General features: G+C 38.9%; 1 protein-coding gene across 1 annotated transcript in view; it reads left to right on the forward strand.

The window, feature by feature from the left end:
- Nucleotides 1-5,689: 5,689 nt before the first annotated feature.
- lrp4 (low density lipoprotein receptor-related protein 4) overlaps nt 5,690-20,378 on the forward strand; it is a 432,001-nt gene continuing 417,312 nt past the window's right edge. Inside the window, exon 1 of the mRNA XM_059975983.1 lies at nt 5,690-5,963. Coding sequence (XP_059831966.1) covers nt 5,906-5,963 — 58 coding nt within the window. The 5' untranslated portion in view covers nt 5,690-5,905. The remainder of the gene's footprint in view (nt 5,964-20,378) is intronic.

Consider the following 20,378-nt stretch of genomic DNA (forward strand, 5'->3'; position numbering starts at 1 on the left):
TTTGTTTCAGAGAATCCTTCTACAATAACTGTTGACTTAAGGCCTAGAAGATGGTAACCATGCTTGGCTTTGGTTTTCTTCTTTCTCTTGATTATCCTGTTCTTGGACCTCTTCCTGCAAGAAGGACAAGGCTTATCCTCTCTGAATGGACTCTTCCAAATCAGTCCAGAGTCCATGCTTGAGGAATCTTGCTGTTGGTCAGAGACTTCTGGTTTCTTTATGGTTTTCATTGTGTTGGTATTAAGCATGGCTATTTAGACTTCTGATGGACAGTTGTACTCTGTGTTTGAGGAATCACAACTTTCTCCAAAGAGATAATGATCCTCATCTGTCTGGGCCAAAGACTGGAGAGCACTGGTGCACTATTAAGATGTCATGGCAGCTGCTAGGAAAACAAATACAGTAATACATTATTCACTCTCAGCGGTCACTGATCAGATGAATATTCAGGAAGTAAAACCTCTTCCTGCTATAAATCACTGCTGGCTCTTGACAGAAACAGCACAAGGCAACATGTGTGCAATCAATTACATTTTGCACCTGGGGAAATTCAGCAATGTGGGATCATTGAGATCTTTCCTTTCTTGATCAGCAGCTTCCGTTGGCAAAGTGATGTATTGCACTCTTGGCTATCTATCACCTGCTTAATGGTTGTATAGACAGTAAATTTACTGCTCCAACTAAGTGTCATCTGTCGCAATTTGGATTGAACTGTTGCATTGAAATTGAGAGCCAAAATAACCCATGCAGCCACAGCCAATGCCGTGTGTACCCATGAATTTGTCTATAATTCCTATTGCAGCAGGTGACAGATGTCAGAGACTAGTTTCCTGCTAAGCACAACTTCCCCATACGTTCCTCTCCTATCATGTTAAAGTAAGACATCTAGTTACAAAATAATGGCACCAGAAATATGCAGCAGCTAAAAATATCTCTGCAAAGACTTAATTTAACTGAAGTGAGAAATCCTTTAGGTTAGACTGCTGCTGCCTACTTCTTCAGTATTGGTAGCTGATTTTTCTATGCATTGCAAATCAGAGTGAGGGAAAACTGCCCCTGGCATCACATTTCTGAACCAACCTGATACAACCAATACAGGGAATTTTCTTTACCCACTCTGATTTGCAATGCATCGAAAAAAATCATGTTCTCTAATAAATATAGAAATAATAAATATAAAGTACTGTATGTCAATATTTATTACAGCTAGCATCTAGTTCAGGTGCATAGCTGAGTAACACCGTATCCAATCTGGAGACCAAGAGATTGCAGATGCTGGCTGATAGAACAATCTGCTGGAGGAACTCAGCAGGTTGAACAGCATCTGTGAGGACAGCAATCTTTAGAATATAGAACAATATAGCATAGTACAGGCCCTTCAGCCCACAATATTGTGCTGACCTTTAAACCCTGCCTCCCATATAACCCCCCCCCCCCCCCACCTTAAATTCCTCCATATACCTGTCTGGTAGTCTTTTAATTTTCACTCGTGTATCTGCATCCACCACTGACTCAGGCAGTACAATCCACACACCAACCACTCTCTGAGTAAAAAACCTTCCTCTAATATCCCCCTTGATCTTTCCACCCCTTACCTTAAAGCCATGTCCTCTTGTACTGAGCAGTGGTGCCCTGAGGAAGAGGCGCTGGCTGTCCACTCTGTCTATTCCTCTTAATATCTTGTATACTTGACACAATTTCTTGACGCAGAGAACTGACCTGCAGTATCTCCACTGATGCTGCTGAGCCTACTGCGTTCCTCCAGCAGAATGCTTGTTGCCTCAACCTATCTAACAGCTGAATGTTTTCAGCTGCATTTTAGGCCAGGGAAACCCCATCTCAAAATGGATACACAATGCTGATATTGAACAAAACGTAAATAAATTCCTTGCCCTTTTGGTACACAGAATCTTTTTTTGGCTGCTGAAGTCAATGTGGGTTCAACAGCTTTCATGGTTAACAAGGAAAGCATCCCAAGGCCATTTACAAAGACAAAGGAGACATGAGTTGCAATAAAGGAATAAAGGTCAAAGTATCAGAATTTAATATCACTGACAAATTGTGAAATAGCAGTATGGTTGCATAGCGGTTAGCGAAACACCAGTGAGCCAGGTTCAATTCCCGCCGCTGTCTGAAAGCAGTTTGTACTTTCTTCCCATAACCATGCCGGTGTCCTCAGGGGGCTTCAGTTCCCTCTCGCGTTCCAAAGAGATACAGGTTAGTAGGTTAATTGGTCATGTGGGTGTAATTGGCAGCATGAGCTTACTGGGCCAGAAGGGACTGTTATCATACCACAAAGCTAAATAAAATAAAATAAATAGTGCAATAAAAGAGCAAAAATAGTGTTCGTGTGCGGATTCAGAAACCTGATGGCGGAGGGGAATTCCCAAACTGTTGAGTGTGTGTCTTCAGATTCCTATACCCCCCTCTTGTTGTGGTAAAAAGGAGGAAGGCAAAAATAAATGGCAGAAGATGTCGTCCAAAGCAGGGCAGAATATAAATAATTCTCTGAGTCAAAATACTTGATGAGAAAGTCTGGGGAAGAAAAATCCATTATTTTAATTCCATGCAGGGTAGATCTATTACTGTTGTTAACATAAGTATTCTTCAAACACAAGGAAAGGTCGAAAAAATCAAAATGTGTCCACAGTCTATATGAATGGCACTCACCGCTTTCTGTGGGAGAGACTGACCAGCAACACAAGGTCCATCTGAGGACTACTTGTGCAAAATCAGGAGTCTCACTTTCCCTGAAAGCGCCCGCCGCCATTCTGGCCACATTTCACAAAACTGGACTTGGCGTGGTGTCGTTTCGGAACGCGAACCTCTTGCATTTGCTCAGCTGAGAGTTCCGTCCACCGAACTCGCACCGCGTTAAGGCTTGGTTCAGGTTCAGCGGCTCCATTCATTTCAATGAGGAACCCTTCGGAGCGAGAAAGGTATTTTATATGTTATAAATTAGTTGACAAATATATTTGTTTTTTTTGTTTTATAAACACTTTTAATAATTTTAAAGTATTTTATTGCACGCTTTCTAAATAGCTCCATTGCTCAGGAACACATGCATGCGAACGTTCGAAGCAGGCTGACTGCTGGTGAACACAGGGGCGGGGTTAAACGGTTGTGGCGACTTCAGCAGGTGGGATCCGTGATCGCCCTTGGCGAGTAACTGAGGTTTTGTCTCAAGTGGTCACATATCCAGGGCCTTTGCACTATTGCCATGTTGACCCCACGATGTCTTTTAAACTGTAGCTGATTTCAGTGGTAATTGGAGGTACAGTATGTCTCATGGTGAGTTTATTGGCCCGCCTTTTGCTGCTGTGGTTAAGATTGGATTGGAGCAAGCATTGGATCAGAATCAGGTTTACTATCACTGACATATGTAATGAAATAGAGCAGTACATAAAAAAATATTATAAATCACAATGTGAAATATACAGTACTGTGCGAAAGTATTAAGCATATGTAAAAAAAATCTGTAGTGAAGATGCCTTCATGAAATGAAAAGTTTCGAAATATCAGAAAAATATTATGATGAACATTAATCAGTTTTTTAAAAAATAAATCATATCAATATTTGATGTGACCAGCCTTTGCCTTTAAAACTGTATCAATTACACTGTCGTGCAGTTTTATAAGGAAATCGACTGTTCCAAGCATCTCGGAGAACAGTTCTCGTGGAGACCTCCCCGGGTCACCTCGATGATGCTGAGATCAGGGCTCTGTGGAGGCTTATGCCATCTGAAACCACAAGGTGCCCTGGACTTTTTGCACAGTGCTCTATATTTTAGAATACAATTTAGTGCAAAATTAGCGAGGTGGTGTTCATGGGTCGGTTCATTATCCGTCCAGAACTCGATGGCGGAGGGGTAGAAGCTGTTCCAAAAACGTTGTTTTCGGATGATGATTCGCCGCGCGCTGAAGCAGGCGAGATCGACCCATCCGAGCATCCGGCTATGGCTCACATGTTACCTGTTGCACACTACTGGTATCAATACTTTAACAGCTACAATGAGGAATGGGTTTTAAGAGACCATTGAGACCAGGACCATGCATGGGAAATTAATTTGAACGCTTTTCGGAAAAGCACTTTGAACAGACCCATATTATACACAGATATAAACGTACATGTAATTTGATTATGGGGAAGTACGTCTCAGAGGTTAGAATTCTTTGCCCCCGAGCGTGGTGAAGGCCAAATCATCATAGTTAAAGTGGAAGTAGTTAGGAATGGGGGGAAAAAAAAAACAAGAAGTTGAAGGTTGTGCGGAACTGACGGAGGAGAGGAATTTAAGTCGGCATGGATCAGCCATGAACATATTGAACGACGGATCTGGCTCGAAAGGCCTGCCTGCCATCCGATTCTCTTATGTTCCCTGTCCCCAAGTGAGACCACATCTAATCGCGTGCCCGTTCTCCTGTCGAGGATGGTGGGGGGGGGGGGGGGGTGGGAATAAGTAAACTTAATTAATTGTGAGCGCCGCTCTCCATTTACTGCACCGCTCCCCCCAAAACACGTAATATTTGTAGTACAGCTGAAACCCGATTCCTTTAATCTATTGATTAAAATGATTATCCAATTTAATGATGCAGTTTCAACTGAAACTTTTAAACAGGAAATAGACAAATAGGTGGAGAGTAAAAGTGTATACGGAACAATGCAGAATGACAAATTATTGGATCCGTCTCCGAATACAGGCTTGATGTGCTAAGTGCTGTGGGTACTGTGAAAATTCTCCTTTTACCTTCGTAACACTCAAATCTAACTCATCGCCACCTATTGAAAATACTTCATTGATTCTTATTTGTCAGGCTGTTAGACTACACGGAGTACTGGTCGGGTAGAACACCCCCCCCCCCCAAAAAAACCACCTCATCATTACATAATAGAATGGCTATTGTCTTCATTGCCCTTCTTAAATCCTGTTGCTACTTTTCGGGTCTGTGTGCTTCTGATTTCTTGTGCTGACTTCCATCCCTCCCATTAGTGGCACTCGTGTCTTCAGTTGTCTTAAGTCTGTGGGTCTGAATTGCTTTCTTCAACCTCCTCCTTAAGACCCTCCTTTCAGCAAACCTTTCATCACCTGTTTTGAAAGTTCATTACGCGACTCAGTCAAAGTGTTGAAAACACTTCTCTGAAAGTCCGCAGGGACAGAACTACGTTAAGGACGTATCATTAATCCAAGTACTTCGTTTTTTATGCCATGCAATAAGTTCTGTCAGAAAATATTTTATTGCACTGCTAATAAATAACTCTTATGTATGCATTGCATTGTTTTAAATTAGCTTATAGATAATAAATGAACACTTCAAAAATATTAAAGTCTGCCTGTTGGTGATTACTATCTACCGCCTTCGTCTCTGCCACTACGGCTGGCGACCGACTAAAGCAAGTTTAGGATTGGAAAGCTTCTTGCATTCAGCACACGTCTTCGGGGGACGCAAGTTAGCCGGAGACGCAATTTCCTTGGGCTTTGAAATATTAATTGCAATCTAAGTAAGAACATTATCACTGTTTATTCGCAACTCGGTGGACTGTTACGGCTGCAGGCCAGGCAGCCTTTAGGGATTTCACCTTGTCTTCGCAGTTTGATAACCCTCCTCCCCTGGTGTTGGAAGGTGGTGCAGTCCATGTTGCTTTTGATCAATCCATGGGAGAAAATATCGTGCACTCGGAGTGAGACGGCAGAGCGGTGCACGTTCGCGAGTATCATCCAGCAGTCGCGTCGTTCTGAAGTTTACCTTTTAAAAAGAGCAGGGAAAACTTACTAACAACAGCCGCCAGCCATGAACTGATCTCATCTGCAACCTCCTTTCCCGAACCTTAAAGAAACATTTTTTTGTTCCCTCCTTTTAAAGTGTTGGTTTAAACAAAACAAATCATCAGGAGTCAGACAAGATCATAATGCAGCCTGTTGCGCTGCTCTTGGGCTTCCTGCTTGTTATAGTGTTACACGGCCAAGGTAAGAACTTACCATTCCTATCGGCATTACAGTATTTGTTTTGGGGGGACAGATACGATCGTGGAGTTTAGAGTGGATGTGCAGTAGTCGGTGAGGGCTATGGAAGAAACGAGGACCGAACAGATGCCCCCGCAATAGGCATGCGGCTTGTTGCCTGAGACTGGATGTATGTCATTTAACTCCTGACTGACTGACTTAATTCCAACTTTACAGGACCATATAGAAACGAATTGGTATACGGAGCTGAACCGAGGTCTTTATCAGCAAGCCAAATGAAATAAAGCAAAGTTGTTTGAAGATGAGAACAAAGTTTTGATGCAAGTTTTGAAGTGTATGTTTCGGTCTTTGTTTCCCCCAACAAACTCCGTCAGAAGAAAGGATTTTCAACAGAAACGCCGATGGGTTTTAGTAGGCATGCAGAGTTTTATTCATTATCAGCCTTGCACATTCGGGCATTCTTGAGCCAAAGGAGCGAGCTAGAAAGGTTGCTTAGGTCTTGTAGGCTTTCAACACCTTGCATGTTGTAACAGAAGCCGCGATTAGGAGTGGTATGTATTAGGAACGAGGGAACTTGGGGATCAGGCATGGTGGCTGAGGCGGAATTCTCACTCCGAACATTCAAAACGATTTTACTGATTTCTTTTAAAAGGGTGTCGGCGAGCATTAAGGGTGATTGGTTTCTCAAGTATATTCATGCACGTGTTGTCTTAGATCATCCAAGTATGCTCTTACTAGAAATTCCTCGTATCCAAGTACGAGGAATACCGGGTTATGTAGAGGAAGTAATGCGCTTCAGGGGGCTTTAACTTACACTGCGCAGTCTGACAGAGCAAACGGTTGCTATGTAGGACCATGTGCCCAGTTTCAATATTGCTTTGAAGTTTATATCTTGACTGCATCATTTTACTACTTTAAAAAAAAACAGCTATGTAGATAGTTTGATCTCTTCAAACGGCCATTCCGCTTTAAAAGTGCAGCGTTGTGTCCTCCTGCAGAATAATTTGTTAGCCAGTCCGATTAAAAGGCTTGTCACAGAGCTGCTGGAGGTTGTTTCGTGACAGCTGCGCCGTCTCCTCCTACACATTTTCTGCTACACTTTGCAAAGTCCTACTTTGACCCGCCGCTCTCAAACGAGTCAGTCACAATTGTGACTCCCGGTTGAGTAAAATTGTTTGAAACTGTGACTAAAGGCAGTGTGTTTGGAGGAAGCCCCCTGCGCCTACAGTTTACTTTGCCCATCTGAGAAGGATAACTAACTCTCCGGTAGAGGAGCGTTACTCATTCTTTTCTTGCAGCACGATTAAATATGCAGGCGCCAGTTTAGCCTTTATCTGTCGTAAGACAAAGGATTACAACAGCCCTTCACACCAGAGGACGAGTGGCGACAGTACTTTAAAAGTAGTATTTGAAGTATTTAAGATGGAATACCATCGCCCTTCTACTGAGGACAAACAGAATAGCCACGCGGAATGGACTGTGTTCTCTAATTGAACGTCTCTTGATTCATTTGCTTTGTCTGGGCAGCGCTGGGATGTCGGGGAAACGAGACTTGACCATTTCCGTTGCAGGATTGTAATTACTAGTCTTCTGACTATAATTATCCCAGCCTCTTCCAAAAGATAGAACGCGCTCTGTGAAACACGTTTCAGAGTCGCGGGGAAACTAATGTTTAATCGAAAACATCACACCAGCCAGAATACGTCTCAACAATTAAAACTTGGGTTTCAGCGCTCGGGGAGAGCAGTAGCACTTTGTAACCACCGGCATCAGCGCAGGTGTTTAAATTCTCAGTAGAAGCACCCCATTTGCGTTTCCTCATCCACGGAAAACGCTCGACCATTGAAAATCGCCCTGTTTATACATATTGATAAGACAGATGACGAGTATTCGATGTTTGACACTGAATTACTGTTTACCTGCTGTGATTGGTGGTTCGTGCAGTCCCAGTACACCTTTTCGCCAATCCATCCTCCGAGCCTGTGGCGTTGTAAGGGTGCAACCTGACAACTATTTCTCGGTTTCTATCAGTGTTGTCTAGAACTCTCGAGAAAGCAAGAAATTCCTGTCTACCGGAATACTTTAGAAAATGTTCTGTGTGTAGGGGGGGGGGAGAATTAATTTATTTGCAAAGTGTTTATTTAACCCGACAGATATATCTGTTTGAAAAACCTCGTAATGATATTAATAAAAAATGTGAAGCGCCCAGTAGGTAAAATAAAACCCACCGCTGATACGTTCAATATATGTCGGCTCCAAAGCTGGCGGACTTGCGTTTCCATCTGAATGTGTTCACCTACTGGAGCGATTTGAATATCCATGCCGAAGTAGAGCAAGCTGTGGAATGCAGATATTTCTTTAAGAGACCACCGTGCTAGACTTTTTTTTACCTTTCTTTTAAAACCGAATGAAGACTTGGCCCGTTGGCTACAGCAGAAAATTATTCGTGCAACTGATGAGTTAGTTTTGGTGTCGTGTTGAGTTTTTAAACATCATTTCTAACAGTTCTTTACTATCAATCTACCTAATGTGGTCGATAATCTTCATTTTACCTCAGCTCTATGCAATTAGAGTTGTTGGAATTAGTACGTTAAGTACTTCAAGCAATTTTTGACGTGGTGGTTAGTTTTTTTGTAAATGGTGAGATTGTCCTTTTAGTATCATTTGCGCGCGCACACGATCAATTTGTGGGCAGGTATGTGTACCGGGTAGTAGGAACTTTTATCTTGTCTAAATCTGTCTCTGGCACCGCGGTGCCTGTTTGCCCAGGTTCCGTCGTGTATATTAATACAGTGCGAAGAATTTCTGTCGTGGAATTTTCCTGCCGCCCTGGCGCGAATGCCGCTCTTCAGCTATTTTATTACAGGAACTCTCTTTGAAAACCCAGTTGGAACAGCAGGGAGTTTTTAAAAAAAAAGCTTCCGCGGTCCTAGCGCTCGATCGATATAAATGGGCAAGCGCAGTTTAGTTTGAACATACTGCGAATGTTACTTATTGCTACACGTATCTCTTTCTGTCCAATCGCTCTTGTCACTGTTTATTCAAACAGATATATAAAACGCAAGGAATTGCATCAAATTATCAAGTACATATATACAATGCCTTATTTATCGACGAATGTTCAAATAAATATCTTGTGCTTAACATGTGCAGATACTCAAATATCTGCTTCGTCACTGATGAATGGGATGCAAAAGTGGCGTTGTCCTATACATAAGTAAATCGCTGAATGTTTTTCATTTAAAACTCAATTGTTAGCTTAAAAGTCCTTAGTAGACTATACCCAATATTCGTGCATCAGGTTCGACATGGATATGAATGTTTAACAATTTTGTCTGAAAAAGCACAGTGCGTTTAATTTATGCATATTGTCGGTGGGGCAGTAAGACACTGCGGAATTCTGGCCGTGGCTCAATTCTGACATGCCTGACACGATAACAGGTGGTGGCGTACCCAAGTAAGATCGCCGCCAGTAGAAGTGACTCCAGAACTGCCTTTGTTGTAATTTACCTCGTGTCCAACTTAATTAAGCGCATTTCAAAAGGGCTTTAGATCGTAAAGAGTTCATTTTATTCTATTGTACTTAGTTACAACATTCCCCAGTCTTCAATTACGCGGGAGCCCCAAAATGGAAACTGAACCTTGCAGGTCAGTCACTTGTATTCACCAGAAAAATGAGCGCATCAATATGAAATGCAAACGTGGCTGAGGAATTGTTGAAAGGTGAGTTTTCGTAGGCACCTGAATCACTTGTAGGGATCTGAAAAAGCATTCTAGTCATACAGCTCGCAAACACGTTTCAATAACTGTTTTGAAGGGGTAGAATTAAGGAAGAATATGATCAGGCAGACAATCTCAGCTGAGATGGTAGGGATAAATTTGAAGGACCACTATTGTGTTAAGTTAGGGAAGGGAATAAATGTCCTGCAATCATCCGATGTTAAAGCATATCTCGGTGGAGATGAGCCTGAATGAGGATTCAAAAAGTGGATATGGCTCTGATGTGATCACACATTGACGTTGTTCAGGATGTAGATGGGAGTTGGACATTGGCCACAGTTCCAGGCTAGGGGTGATTCACTGCTCCTCAGTGGCCACGGAAGCATCAGGCATCAGGGAAAAGTGAAGGGTGGCAGCCATCAGTTAAGTATGCATAATAAAGGTTTTGAATTTTCCCTTTGCATCAAACTGACAACCTTTGCCACAGCTTTGTGACTTTTTTGTCATTCGGAGCTTGGAGTAGGGAAGAATTGTCATTACAGTATCATTTGAACTCAGCTACAGGGTGTCCATCACTTTGTTCTCTGAGATGGTATGTACATTAAAAACCTGACTGAGTCTTATTTTTCATTATGTGATATGTCATTACAATAATTTTTCAGCCTTGTGTTTCATTTTCCTGGTTGACATGCAGGAAAAAGATCCCTAGGGTTCACTTCATACATCAATAATGTATAAATGCTGCTGAAGCTGAAAATTCTCATTGTTTCGAGGTTTGACACACAAAATTGAGAGAATAAGTTCTTTAATGAAAATTTTTCTGTTCTCCTTTCGGCTCTGAGTGGTCGTCCTGACTCTTAATATCTCTCTCTCTCTCCATTTTTAGGGATTAATTATTCATCAATGTGTATGCTACATTAATTGGATTTTAAACCTATCTTGACAGCATTTCTTCTTCCCCCCCCCCCCCACCCATCAGTTTCTTCTTAAAAATGTAAAATTTCTCTTCCACTGTTATGGTTGTACTAGAGCATGACACATTGGAGATGCCACTACATGTTGTCCAGTATGGCACAGCCAACTTCAATCAGTTTCGATAGGTGCATTGAATGTCAGAGAAATGTATACAATATACATCCTGAAATTCTTTTTCTTCACCAACATCCATGAAAACAGAGGAGTGTCCCAAAGAAAGAAAGACTGTTAAATGTTAGAACCCCAAAGCCCCCCCCAGCTGCCCTCTCCCACACGCAAGCAGCAAGACCCCACCTCCACCCCCACCAGTGGCACCCTCCACTGAGCACTCAAACATGCAGTAAGCATTAATAAAGACACAGACTTGCCATACCCCAAAGACTACTTGTTTACCCGGTAATTTGACATACCACAGGCTTCCTCTCTCACTCCCTAATGAGGGAAAAAGAGGTGTCCTTATTTCACAGTGAGAGGGGAGACGTAACAAACGACTCCCTGATATATGATGTTAAAAGTCTGTTTTGCTTTTTCTGAGCTCTGTGCCCAGTCTCTGGGCGCACAACACCCGGCAGCTAGCCCACTGCTCCCGATGTCCCATGTTCTCCGTTCTCCCACAATGCCTCAGTCAGGTGCACCGGCCAAGAATCGGCCCATCTCCAGAGCCACAAAAATCCGGAACCCTGAAGACACGCTCTCGTTCCAGGCCATGTCAGTGGAATATCAAGCGGAAAACAGATTCCTCAAAGATTTGTTTTCCACTTTAGGTTAAGTCTTGAACTGCGTTAGCCTCATTTCTTGCATTTTCATGCTCAGGCCATGCCCCCTTTCCCAAAATAATGGATTAGATTTTGACCTCACTGTCTATTTTATGCGCCTCCCTATTCATTGTTTGTTTTCTGTTGTTTCTGTCTTATCTACCACAAAGTCACCACTTGAATGAAATGTAAGGTTAGAAACATGAAACTCAGCAGATGCTGGAGATCCACACAAAAGTGCTGGAAGAACTTGGTAGGTGAGGGCAGCATCTACAGAGGAGACTAAGCAGTTGGCATTTCAAACCGATGGAAAAATAGACTTTTTTTGGACAGTTAGTCTTTCCTTTCAGTATTTCACATGGATACTGACATCAATAGACAGGGGGTTCCCAGCCTGGGGTCCATGGACCTCTTACTGGAATTAGTCCATGGCATAAAAAAGGTTGGGGACTCCTGTCATAGACTCTTGAGTCTGATGTCTTTCTGGGTGTTCTGGGCTACTTTGACCCAGAAACCTTTCTTCAATTCACTGATGGGGATGGGTGGGTGTGGGTCCAGGCCCTTTGAGCTGGGAGAGTGTACCTACAGTGAACATACTGGTCACTTTTCTGTAAGTTAAATCTTTTTTTCTTTTTCAATCTTTTTATTGAATTTCATATATAAAGAGAAACAGAACATAATATAAATAGGTTATAAGTGCACTAGGTTTGAAGTTAAATTTATAATAGGATAACAATATCTTATTAAATATCAGCCAAAAAAAAACTTATAATAAACAATCAAACCTATTTTGATTGAACATGAAAAAGAATAAAAATAGTCATCAAAAGAAAATGTAAAAATGCACGAAAAAATGTATATTAAAAAAAATAAACCTAAACTAACATGGGCAATAATACCAGTTTATATGAGTATGATAGTGTCAAAAACTCCGGAACTCCATACCAGAACAAGAATAAAAAGAGAAAAGGTCTGGAAGAGGCCAAATTAATTCATATGAATGTGTCGAATGAACGGTCCCCAAGTTGCTTCAAATTTAATTGATGAATCGAAAATAGTACTTCTAATTTTTTCTAAACTCAGACAAGAGATAGTTTGAGAAAACCACTGAAACGTGGTAGGAGGGTTTACTTCTTTCCATTTTTGTAATATAGACCTTCTGGCCATTAATGTTACAAAGGCGATCATTCGTCTAATTGAAGGGGAAAGTCGACTACCATCCTCATTTGGTATACCAAAAATTGCAGTAATAAAATGAGGTTGTAAATCAATATTCCAAATTGAGGAAATGGTAGCAAATATGTCCTTCCAATAGTTATGTAAAGTGGGACATGACCAAAACATATGGGTCAATGAGGCCACATCTGAATGACATCTGTCACATTGAGGGTTAATATGAGAATAGAATCGAGCAAGCTTATCTTTAGACATATGAGCTCTATGTACGACCTTAAATTGTATTAAAGCATGTTTAGCACATATAGAAGAAGAATTAACCATTTGTAAAAATTTTTCCAATTTTTCTGTTGATATATTATATTGAAGTTCTTTTCCCCACTCTTGTTTAATTCTACCTGATATTTCTGGTTGTATCTTCATAATCCTATTATAAATAAGAGCCACTAATCCTTTCTGACAAGGATTCAGGGTAAAAATCATGTCTGAAAAGTCTATCAAAGTTGAATTGGGAAAGGATGGTAAAACTTTATATAAAAAATTTTAATTTGTAAATATCTAAAAAAAATTAGATTTAGGTAAATTAAATTTGTTGGAAAGTTGGTCAAAAGACATCAAACTACCTTCAAAAAAGAGATCACGAAAACATATTATACCTTTCCTTTTCCATATGCTAAAAGCTTGATCTGTTAAAGAAGGTTTAAAAAAGAAGTTAAGTAAGATAGGGCTATCAAGAACAAAGTTTTTCAGAGTAAAAAACTTACAAAACTGAAACCAAATTCGTATTGCGTGTTTGACAATAGGATTGGATATCTGTTTATTGAGTTTAACTAAATCAACTGGAAGAGAAGAACCAAGAATGGAGAATAAAGAATATCCTTGTGCAACAATACATTCTAAATTTACCCACTGTGGGCACAATGGTGAATCCAAATCTAGTTTCCAATATATTAAGTTTCGAATATTATTCGCCCAATAATAAAATCTAAAGTTAGGTAAAGCTAAACCACCATCTTTTTTAGATTTCTGTAACTGTCTTTTACTTAACCTGGGATTTTTATTTTGCCACACAAATGAGGAAATTTTTGAATCAATGTTATGGAAGAAAGATTCAGGAATAAAAGTTGGTAAGGCTTGAAAATAAAATATAAAAATTTCGGTAAAATCATCATTTTAATAGCATTAATCCAACCAACTAATGATAAGGATAAAGGAGACCATCTAGTAGTAAGTTGTTGAATTTGATGAAGCATGGGTAAAAAATTCAATCTGAATAAATTTTTATACTTATTAGTAATTTTTATACCTAAATAAATAAAGTTATCAGTAACAACTTTAAATGGTGTCCTGTCATTCAGTAAAGTTTGCTCATTTAAAGGAAATATTTCACTCTTATCCAAATTTAATTTATAACCAGAAAAACTACCAAATTGAACCAACAAAGATTGGATAGCGGGAATAGACCTATCAGGATCAGAAATATATAACAACAAGTCATCAGCATGAAGTGATAACGTATAACTTTTCATTATGAGCAATACCAAAAATATTAGGAGATTCACGAATAGCAATGGCTAAAGGTTCTAATGCGATATTAAATAATAAAGGACTTAAGGGACAACCTTGTCTCGTACCGCGAGATAATTGAAAAAAAGAGGATCTATAATTATTTGTAAGAACAGAAGCAACAGGTTTATAATATATTAATTTAATCCATGATATAAAATTAGAACTAAAATTAAAATTTTTCAAGGCATTAAGTAAGTATGTCCATTCAACTCTATCAAAAGCTTTTTCAGCATCTAATGAGATAACACATTCTGGGGTTGTGGGTGAAGAAGTATAAATTATATTAATCAATTTTCTAACATTAAAAAAGGAATACCAATTCCTAATAAAACCAGTTTGGTCTTCTGAAATAATCTGTGATAATACTTTTTCTAACCTAATAGCTAAAATTTTTGTAAGAATCTTAGAGTCTACATTTAATAGCGATATAGGGTGATAAGATGCACATAAAGTAGGATCTTTATCTTTTTTAAGAATTAGAGAGATAGTAGCTTCATAAAAAGACTGGGGTAATCTCTTCTTAGTAAATGCATCATTAAAGATTTCACATAACCAAGGGGAAAGCAAAGAAGAAAAAGTTTTTAAAAATTCTATAATATAACCATCAGGACCAGGAGCTTTCCCTGAATTCATTGATGAGGTAGCCTCTCCTACTTCGGCCATAGAAATAGGAGCATCAAACACACTTCGATCTTTATCTATCAGTTTGGGAATATTTAAATTGTTAAAAAAATTATCCATCATGGACAGATCGCCATCAAATTCTGATTGATATAAAGATTTATAAAAATCTTGAAAAGTATTATTAATTTCTTTATGATCAGTAGTCAGATTACCGTCTTGTTTATGAATTTTAATAATTTGTTGCCTAGTAGAAATAGCTTTTAATTGGTTAGCTAACAATTTACCAGTTCGATCACTATGAATATAAAATTGAGCCCTGGTCTTAATTAATTGATTCTCAATTGAAGAAGATAATAATAAGCTATGTTCCATTTGAAGCTCAATTCTCTTCTTATAAAGTTCTTTAGAAGGAGTAACGGAATAAATCTTATCAATTTCTTTAATTTTATCCACCAATAAAGCTATATCTAAATATCTTTGTTTTCTTTTACCAACGGAATATGAGATAATTTGTCCACGGATAAAAGCCTTGTAAGAGTCCCAAAGTATTCCTCTGTCAATCTCTTCGGTATAATTTGTTGAAAAAAAAAAGTCAATTTGTTGTTTTATGAAGGTAATAAATTCTGGATCTTGAAGCAAAGTAGCGTTGAGTCTCCAAGATCTAGTATTAATGAAAGAGTCCGAAATCTTGATAGATAACTTCAAAGGTGCATGATCCAAAATGGCAATAGAATCATATTTACAATCAGTAACATCTGTTAATAAACGATGATCAATAAGGAAATAATCAATTCTAGAATAACTATGATATACATGTGAAAAAAATGAAAATTCTTTATCTTTAGGGTTCAAAAACCGCCATATTTCAGTAATTCCCGAATCAACCATAAAAGAATTAATAAGTAAGGCTGATCTATTCGGAAGAGTTCGAATAGGTTTAGATCTATCCATCAAAGGATTCAAACAACAATTAAAATCACCACCCATTATCAACATATATTCATTTAGATTAGGAAGGGAAGTAAATAAACATTTAAAAAATTCAGGGCAGTCAAAGTTTGGAGCATAAATATTAACTAGAACCACTTTTCGATTAAAAAGTGAACCAGTAATCAACAAAAATCTGCCCTGTGGGTCAGAAATAATTTCATGATGTGTAAACGAAATTGAGGGGTCTATAAAAATAGACACACCCCTAATTTTGGCGGTATAATTCGAGTGAAATTGTTGACCCTTCCAGAAGCTAAAAAAGCATTGATTATCCTCCCTCCTAATATGGGTCTCCTGTGCAAAGATAATATTAGCATTCAGTCTATGGAATACTTTAAATTTTTTTTATGTTTAATCGGATGATTTAAACCATTAGTATTCCAAGAGATAAAATTAATAGACTTATCCATCATGCCAATATTGATTGTGTATATCATAAAAGGTTAAAAAGACACATAACCCATAATTCAGGAAGAAGAAAAAATGATTCAGGAGCAACCGGAGAACATGACACCTCAACAATATTAATAATTTGAAGTCGGCCCATAAACTAAAAGCAAAAAAATAAAAAGCAAAAGCGTGAAAAAAGATCCCTATCCCCTCCCCTAACCCCTCAAAAAAAAAGCCAAGCGGCAGGCGCACAAACTAATACTAATATTACCCCCATTTCAAGATGGCAACTCCATGAAAAGATAAAAAGAGATTATAAAACACCCAGATTTAAGTACAGGGTTGCAAAAAAAAGAATATATATCAATCAAAATGAAAAAAAATAATATAATAAAGTGAAAGATCATTAATTAAAAAAGGATAAATGTTAAAGTTTGAAACAGTGTAATATGCCTTTTAAAAAAAGATTCCATATTCAAATACAAAAAAATGATGTTTCAAAAGCAAAGACTTATGGGAAGAAGAAACGACATTTTGAAAAAGCCATATTACAAAATATAAATGTAAATTCACCAATCTATTAAAAAATTTAAAAAAAAAAGGTTATCAAAATAGAATTAAAAAAGGATTCAATAATCACTACAATATAAAAAAAGGGTCCAAAAATCCAAAACATTCGTCCCATTCTCAAATACAAGCAAACAAATGAATGCTTACGGAAAGCAAAGTCTTATGGGAAGAAGAAACGACATCTTAAAAAATAAATCATTATTACAAAGTCTTAACATGTATATCCAATTCAGAAAAAAAAATAAGAAAAAAGACATTATAGTAAAATTAAAAGAGCATCTATAAACCATGATAGTAAAAAAAAACCGGGTCTACAGCCCAAAGTAAAAAGCTATAACGCAACTTCATAAGTTAAAGCCCAAAACGAAATGGCATCTTCTCTCCAAAAATTCTTCAACATAACACATAATTCAGCTTATGCTGGAAGATCGATGTTCTTCAATGAATTTCTTCGCATCTTCCGGAGTATTAAAAAAGCGTTGAGTGTCGTCACTCAACGTAACTCTGAGATTCGCTGGGTATCTTAAAGCTTGTTTAAATCCAATCGAATGAATCTCTGCCATCACTGGTTTAAAAGCGATTCTTGCTTTCATTACTTCAAATGAATAATCTTCAACAATACGAAACATGTTGCTTCTGTAAAAATCATACCTTTCTGACGAGCTAGTCGGATTAAAAGTTCTTTCTCCCGAGGATAATGGAGGCGAACAATCACAGCTCGTGGCTTGTCTCTCGAGATCGAAAATCTTGAAACTCTGTGGGCACAATCAATAGTAGGTTTAGCTTTCAAAACATCAGCGCCAAAAACTTCCCATAATAATTTAGAGAAAAATTCAGTTAAGTCACCAGATTCAACATTTTCGGGAAGCCCGATGATTCGCAAATTCTGTCTGCGAGATCGTTTTTCAAGATCGGTGATTTTAAACTTATAATGCTCTACTGTTTTAGCAGTCGACAGTACCTTCTTCTCCAGTGTTTCGATTGTACGTATTTTTTCACAAATTAACTTATCAAGAGCTGCGAACTTTTCTTCATGTCGTTCAATATCTGCTGCCTGCGATTGTAACTTGGTATCAAACGATCTAACGGCTTCTTCGAGCCCAGACATTTTCGCGGTAAGCTTATTTTCCAGTCATGTCATTTTACTTTCCAAACTTGCAAGTTTAGTATCCATTTTAGTATCCAGAAGATTAGAAATTGCCTCAATAGATAGAGGCTCTTTAGACGATTTCTTAGGTGCAGACATTTTAAGTTTGGAAAGGTTAAATCAAGTATTATTTTAGAAAAGAAATAAATCGTAAGTGTCAACCCATGTAATAAAGATGAAAAGATTTGATTAAAGGGTGATTATAGTTTAAAAAATGAAGAGCGCCTAAAAGGCAGATGCTTACGTCACCATCTTGAAACTCCGCCCCCCCCAAGTTAAATCTTTGCAGTGTAGCTTTCTGTGCAAACATGGAGGATGCACATTGTCTATTTATGTCCAAGCTTCCCACTTCTCAGGCTTTCACTCTTTAATTTTGGGAAACCATGCTCTAATTGGAAGACTGTTTTGTCAAACACCTCCATTCAGTTTGTGAGTGCACTTGGGATTTGTATTTCCTGCCTTTTCACTGTTCAAATGGAGCTTGAGGCATGGCATTTATCTTTTTGTAAGGTGCATTCGAAGTTTTTAGGCAGAACACTATGATCAGTGGTGAACATTTTTCTATTTCCATTTGCATTTCCTTGAGGCTGGTCTTTTGTTCCACAAATAACTCTTTATTGCTTAGTGCCAACTGATTTTCCATTGATTTTAGCTTCCACCTTGTTGTATCTCTTTGTATTTTGCTTTCTAATGCTCTTCACTCACTCCTTGAATTTCTTTAACATTTTGCAGCTCTGACAAAAGGTGAACTTAAAACATAGTGCGCCTTCCGGACTAATTTTTGTGCCCGTATGAAATGACTTGCACCATATAATGCTGACCATCATTTCCTAATTTCCCTGGTGTAGCGGTGTGCTACACGCAGCGCTGAAATAACGACACGTAGTTGGTGAGCTGCAGGTGCGAAAGAGGTTTATTCAAACTTTGCGGCCTTGCTTTAAAGCCGTCCTGTTCCCGCCCTCCCCGAGCAGGAATACTGTAGGGGGCGCGTATTCACAGTCCCGTCCCGCGCGCGGGCTTTTCCCCTTGCTGGTGAAGCAGGCTTGGCGCCCTCTTTGAGACCGGCCTCAATGCCGGTGCGCGCCGCTTTGTGAGCCAGTTCGAGTGCGCTGGGAAGCGGGTCGCCACACTGGCATAATTTTTCTAAGTAGGAAGTAACGGAAATGTGAACATTTATTTTTCTCCATAGATACTCCATAGATGTTGAATATTTTCGGCATTTTCTATTTTATTGTCTCTGAAGACCTCTGGGCAATAGTGTTAGTTGTGATTCATTTGAAAGCTCATTCATGATCAGGGATGCAGAATCCCAGGTTTGATCACACCAGTGGAGAAAGCTAAAAGAAACATCAGGATTCAGGTTCATCAATGCTGCTATTGTGTATCTCTTGGTAGTTGGCTCAAGAATTCATGACTGGTCTTGGGAAGTATGCTGTTGGAATCTTCTTGACTGCGGAATGGTGTACGCATGCAGAGATCCAGAGGCAGAGGAAAGAAAGAAACCCCTGTTGGTAACTGGAATTTATGATGCAGAGTGTTAGAGGACTGTTGTTTTACATTTTTGGATCTAGATCCAGTCGAGACAGATGGGTTGGAATAAAATTTGGTCTATCTGTGGTTGTCAAAGGTCCAGAGAGAAGTTTTCTATATGCAGTTGTTCAGGTTCTAAAAAGACTTCTGTCTGCTGCAGAAAGCCTTCATCTGATCTGGCAGCGCAATAGGTGATCAATCAGCATTATATCATAAAAATGTCTGTTGGGCAGTGGAAAACCTTTTCTGGTTGTGATTTAGAAATAGAGTGCGGGGAATGGATTGGAGAGTATTATAGGTTAATTGGTGTAAAACATTTCATACAAGCACAATAAGCAATTACGAAGATTATATTGGCCTTTACTGCAAGGACATTTCAGTACAAGAAATTAAACAAAGCCCTGGTGAGACCAAATGGAATTTTGTGTACGTGTCCAGTTTGTCTGCACAACGAAGGATATTGTGATGGGGGAGTGCAATGAAGCTTCACCATACTACTAGGTTGGGGGTGGGGCGTCTCTTGTGGGGAGAGATTAATCAGATAAGGCCTCAATTCTCCAGAGTTAGGAGAATGGAGGTTTATCTCTGTGAAACATGTAAATTTTTTTTAACGTTTGAAAGGAAGGATGCAGGGTTGATGACTGTGGTGTCTTGAATTGGAGCTCAGTTATTTTCTTAAAAAAATATTTGTCATTCAGAACACAACTGTGCAAAAACATTTCGTCAACCAAAGAATGATAAATCTTTATATTTCTCTGTACAGGAGAACTGTTGAGATGCACTTAATATTCAAAAATATTTGTTAGATTTTTGTACATTAAGGGTATCAAGGTATGCAGTTTGTGCAGGAAGATGGTGATCAGGTTAAAGCACCACCTATCTAGCCTACTGCTTGTCTTTTTCAAATATTACTTCTGTGCTAAAATTGATAGTCCACTAAAATTTGTACAACTTTAGGTACACGAGATTCTG

Source organism: Hypanus sabinus, chromosome 7, assembly GCF_030144855.1.
Source record: "Hypanus sabinus isolate sHypSab1 chromosome 7, sHypSab1.hap1, whole genome shotgun sequence".
Classification (NCBI taxonomy): Eukaryota; Metazoa; Chordata; class Chondrichthyes; order Myliobatiformes; family Dasyatidae; genus Hypanus; species Hypanus sabinus.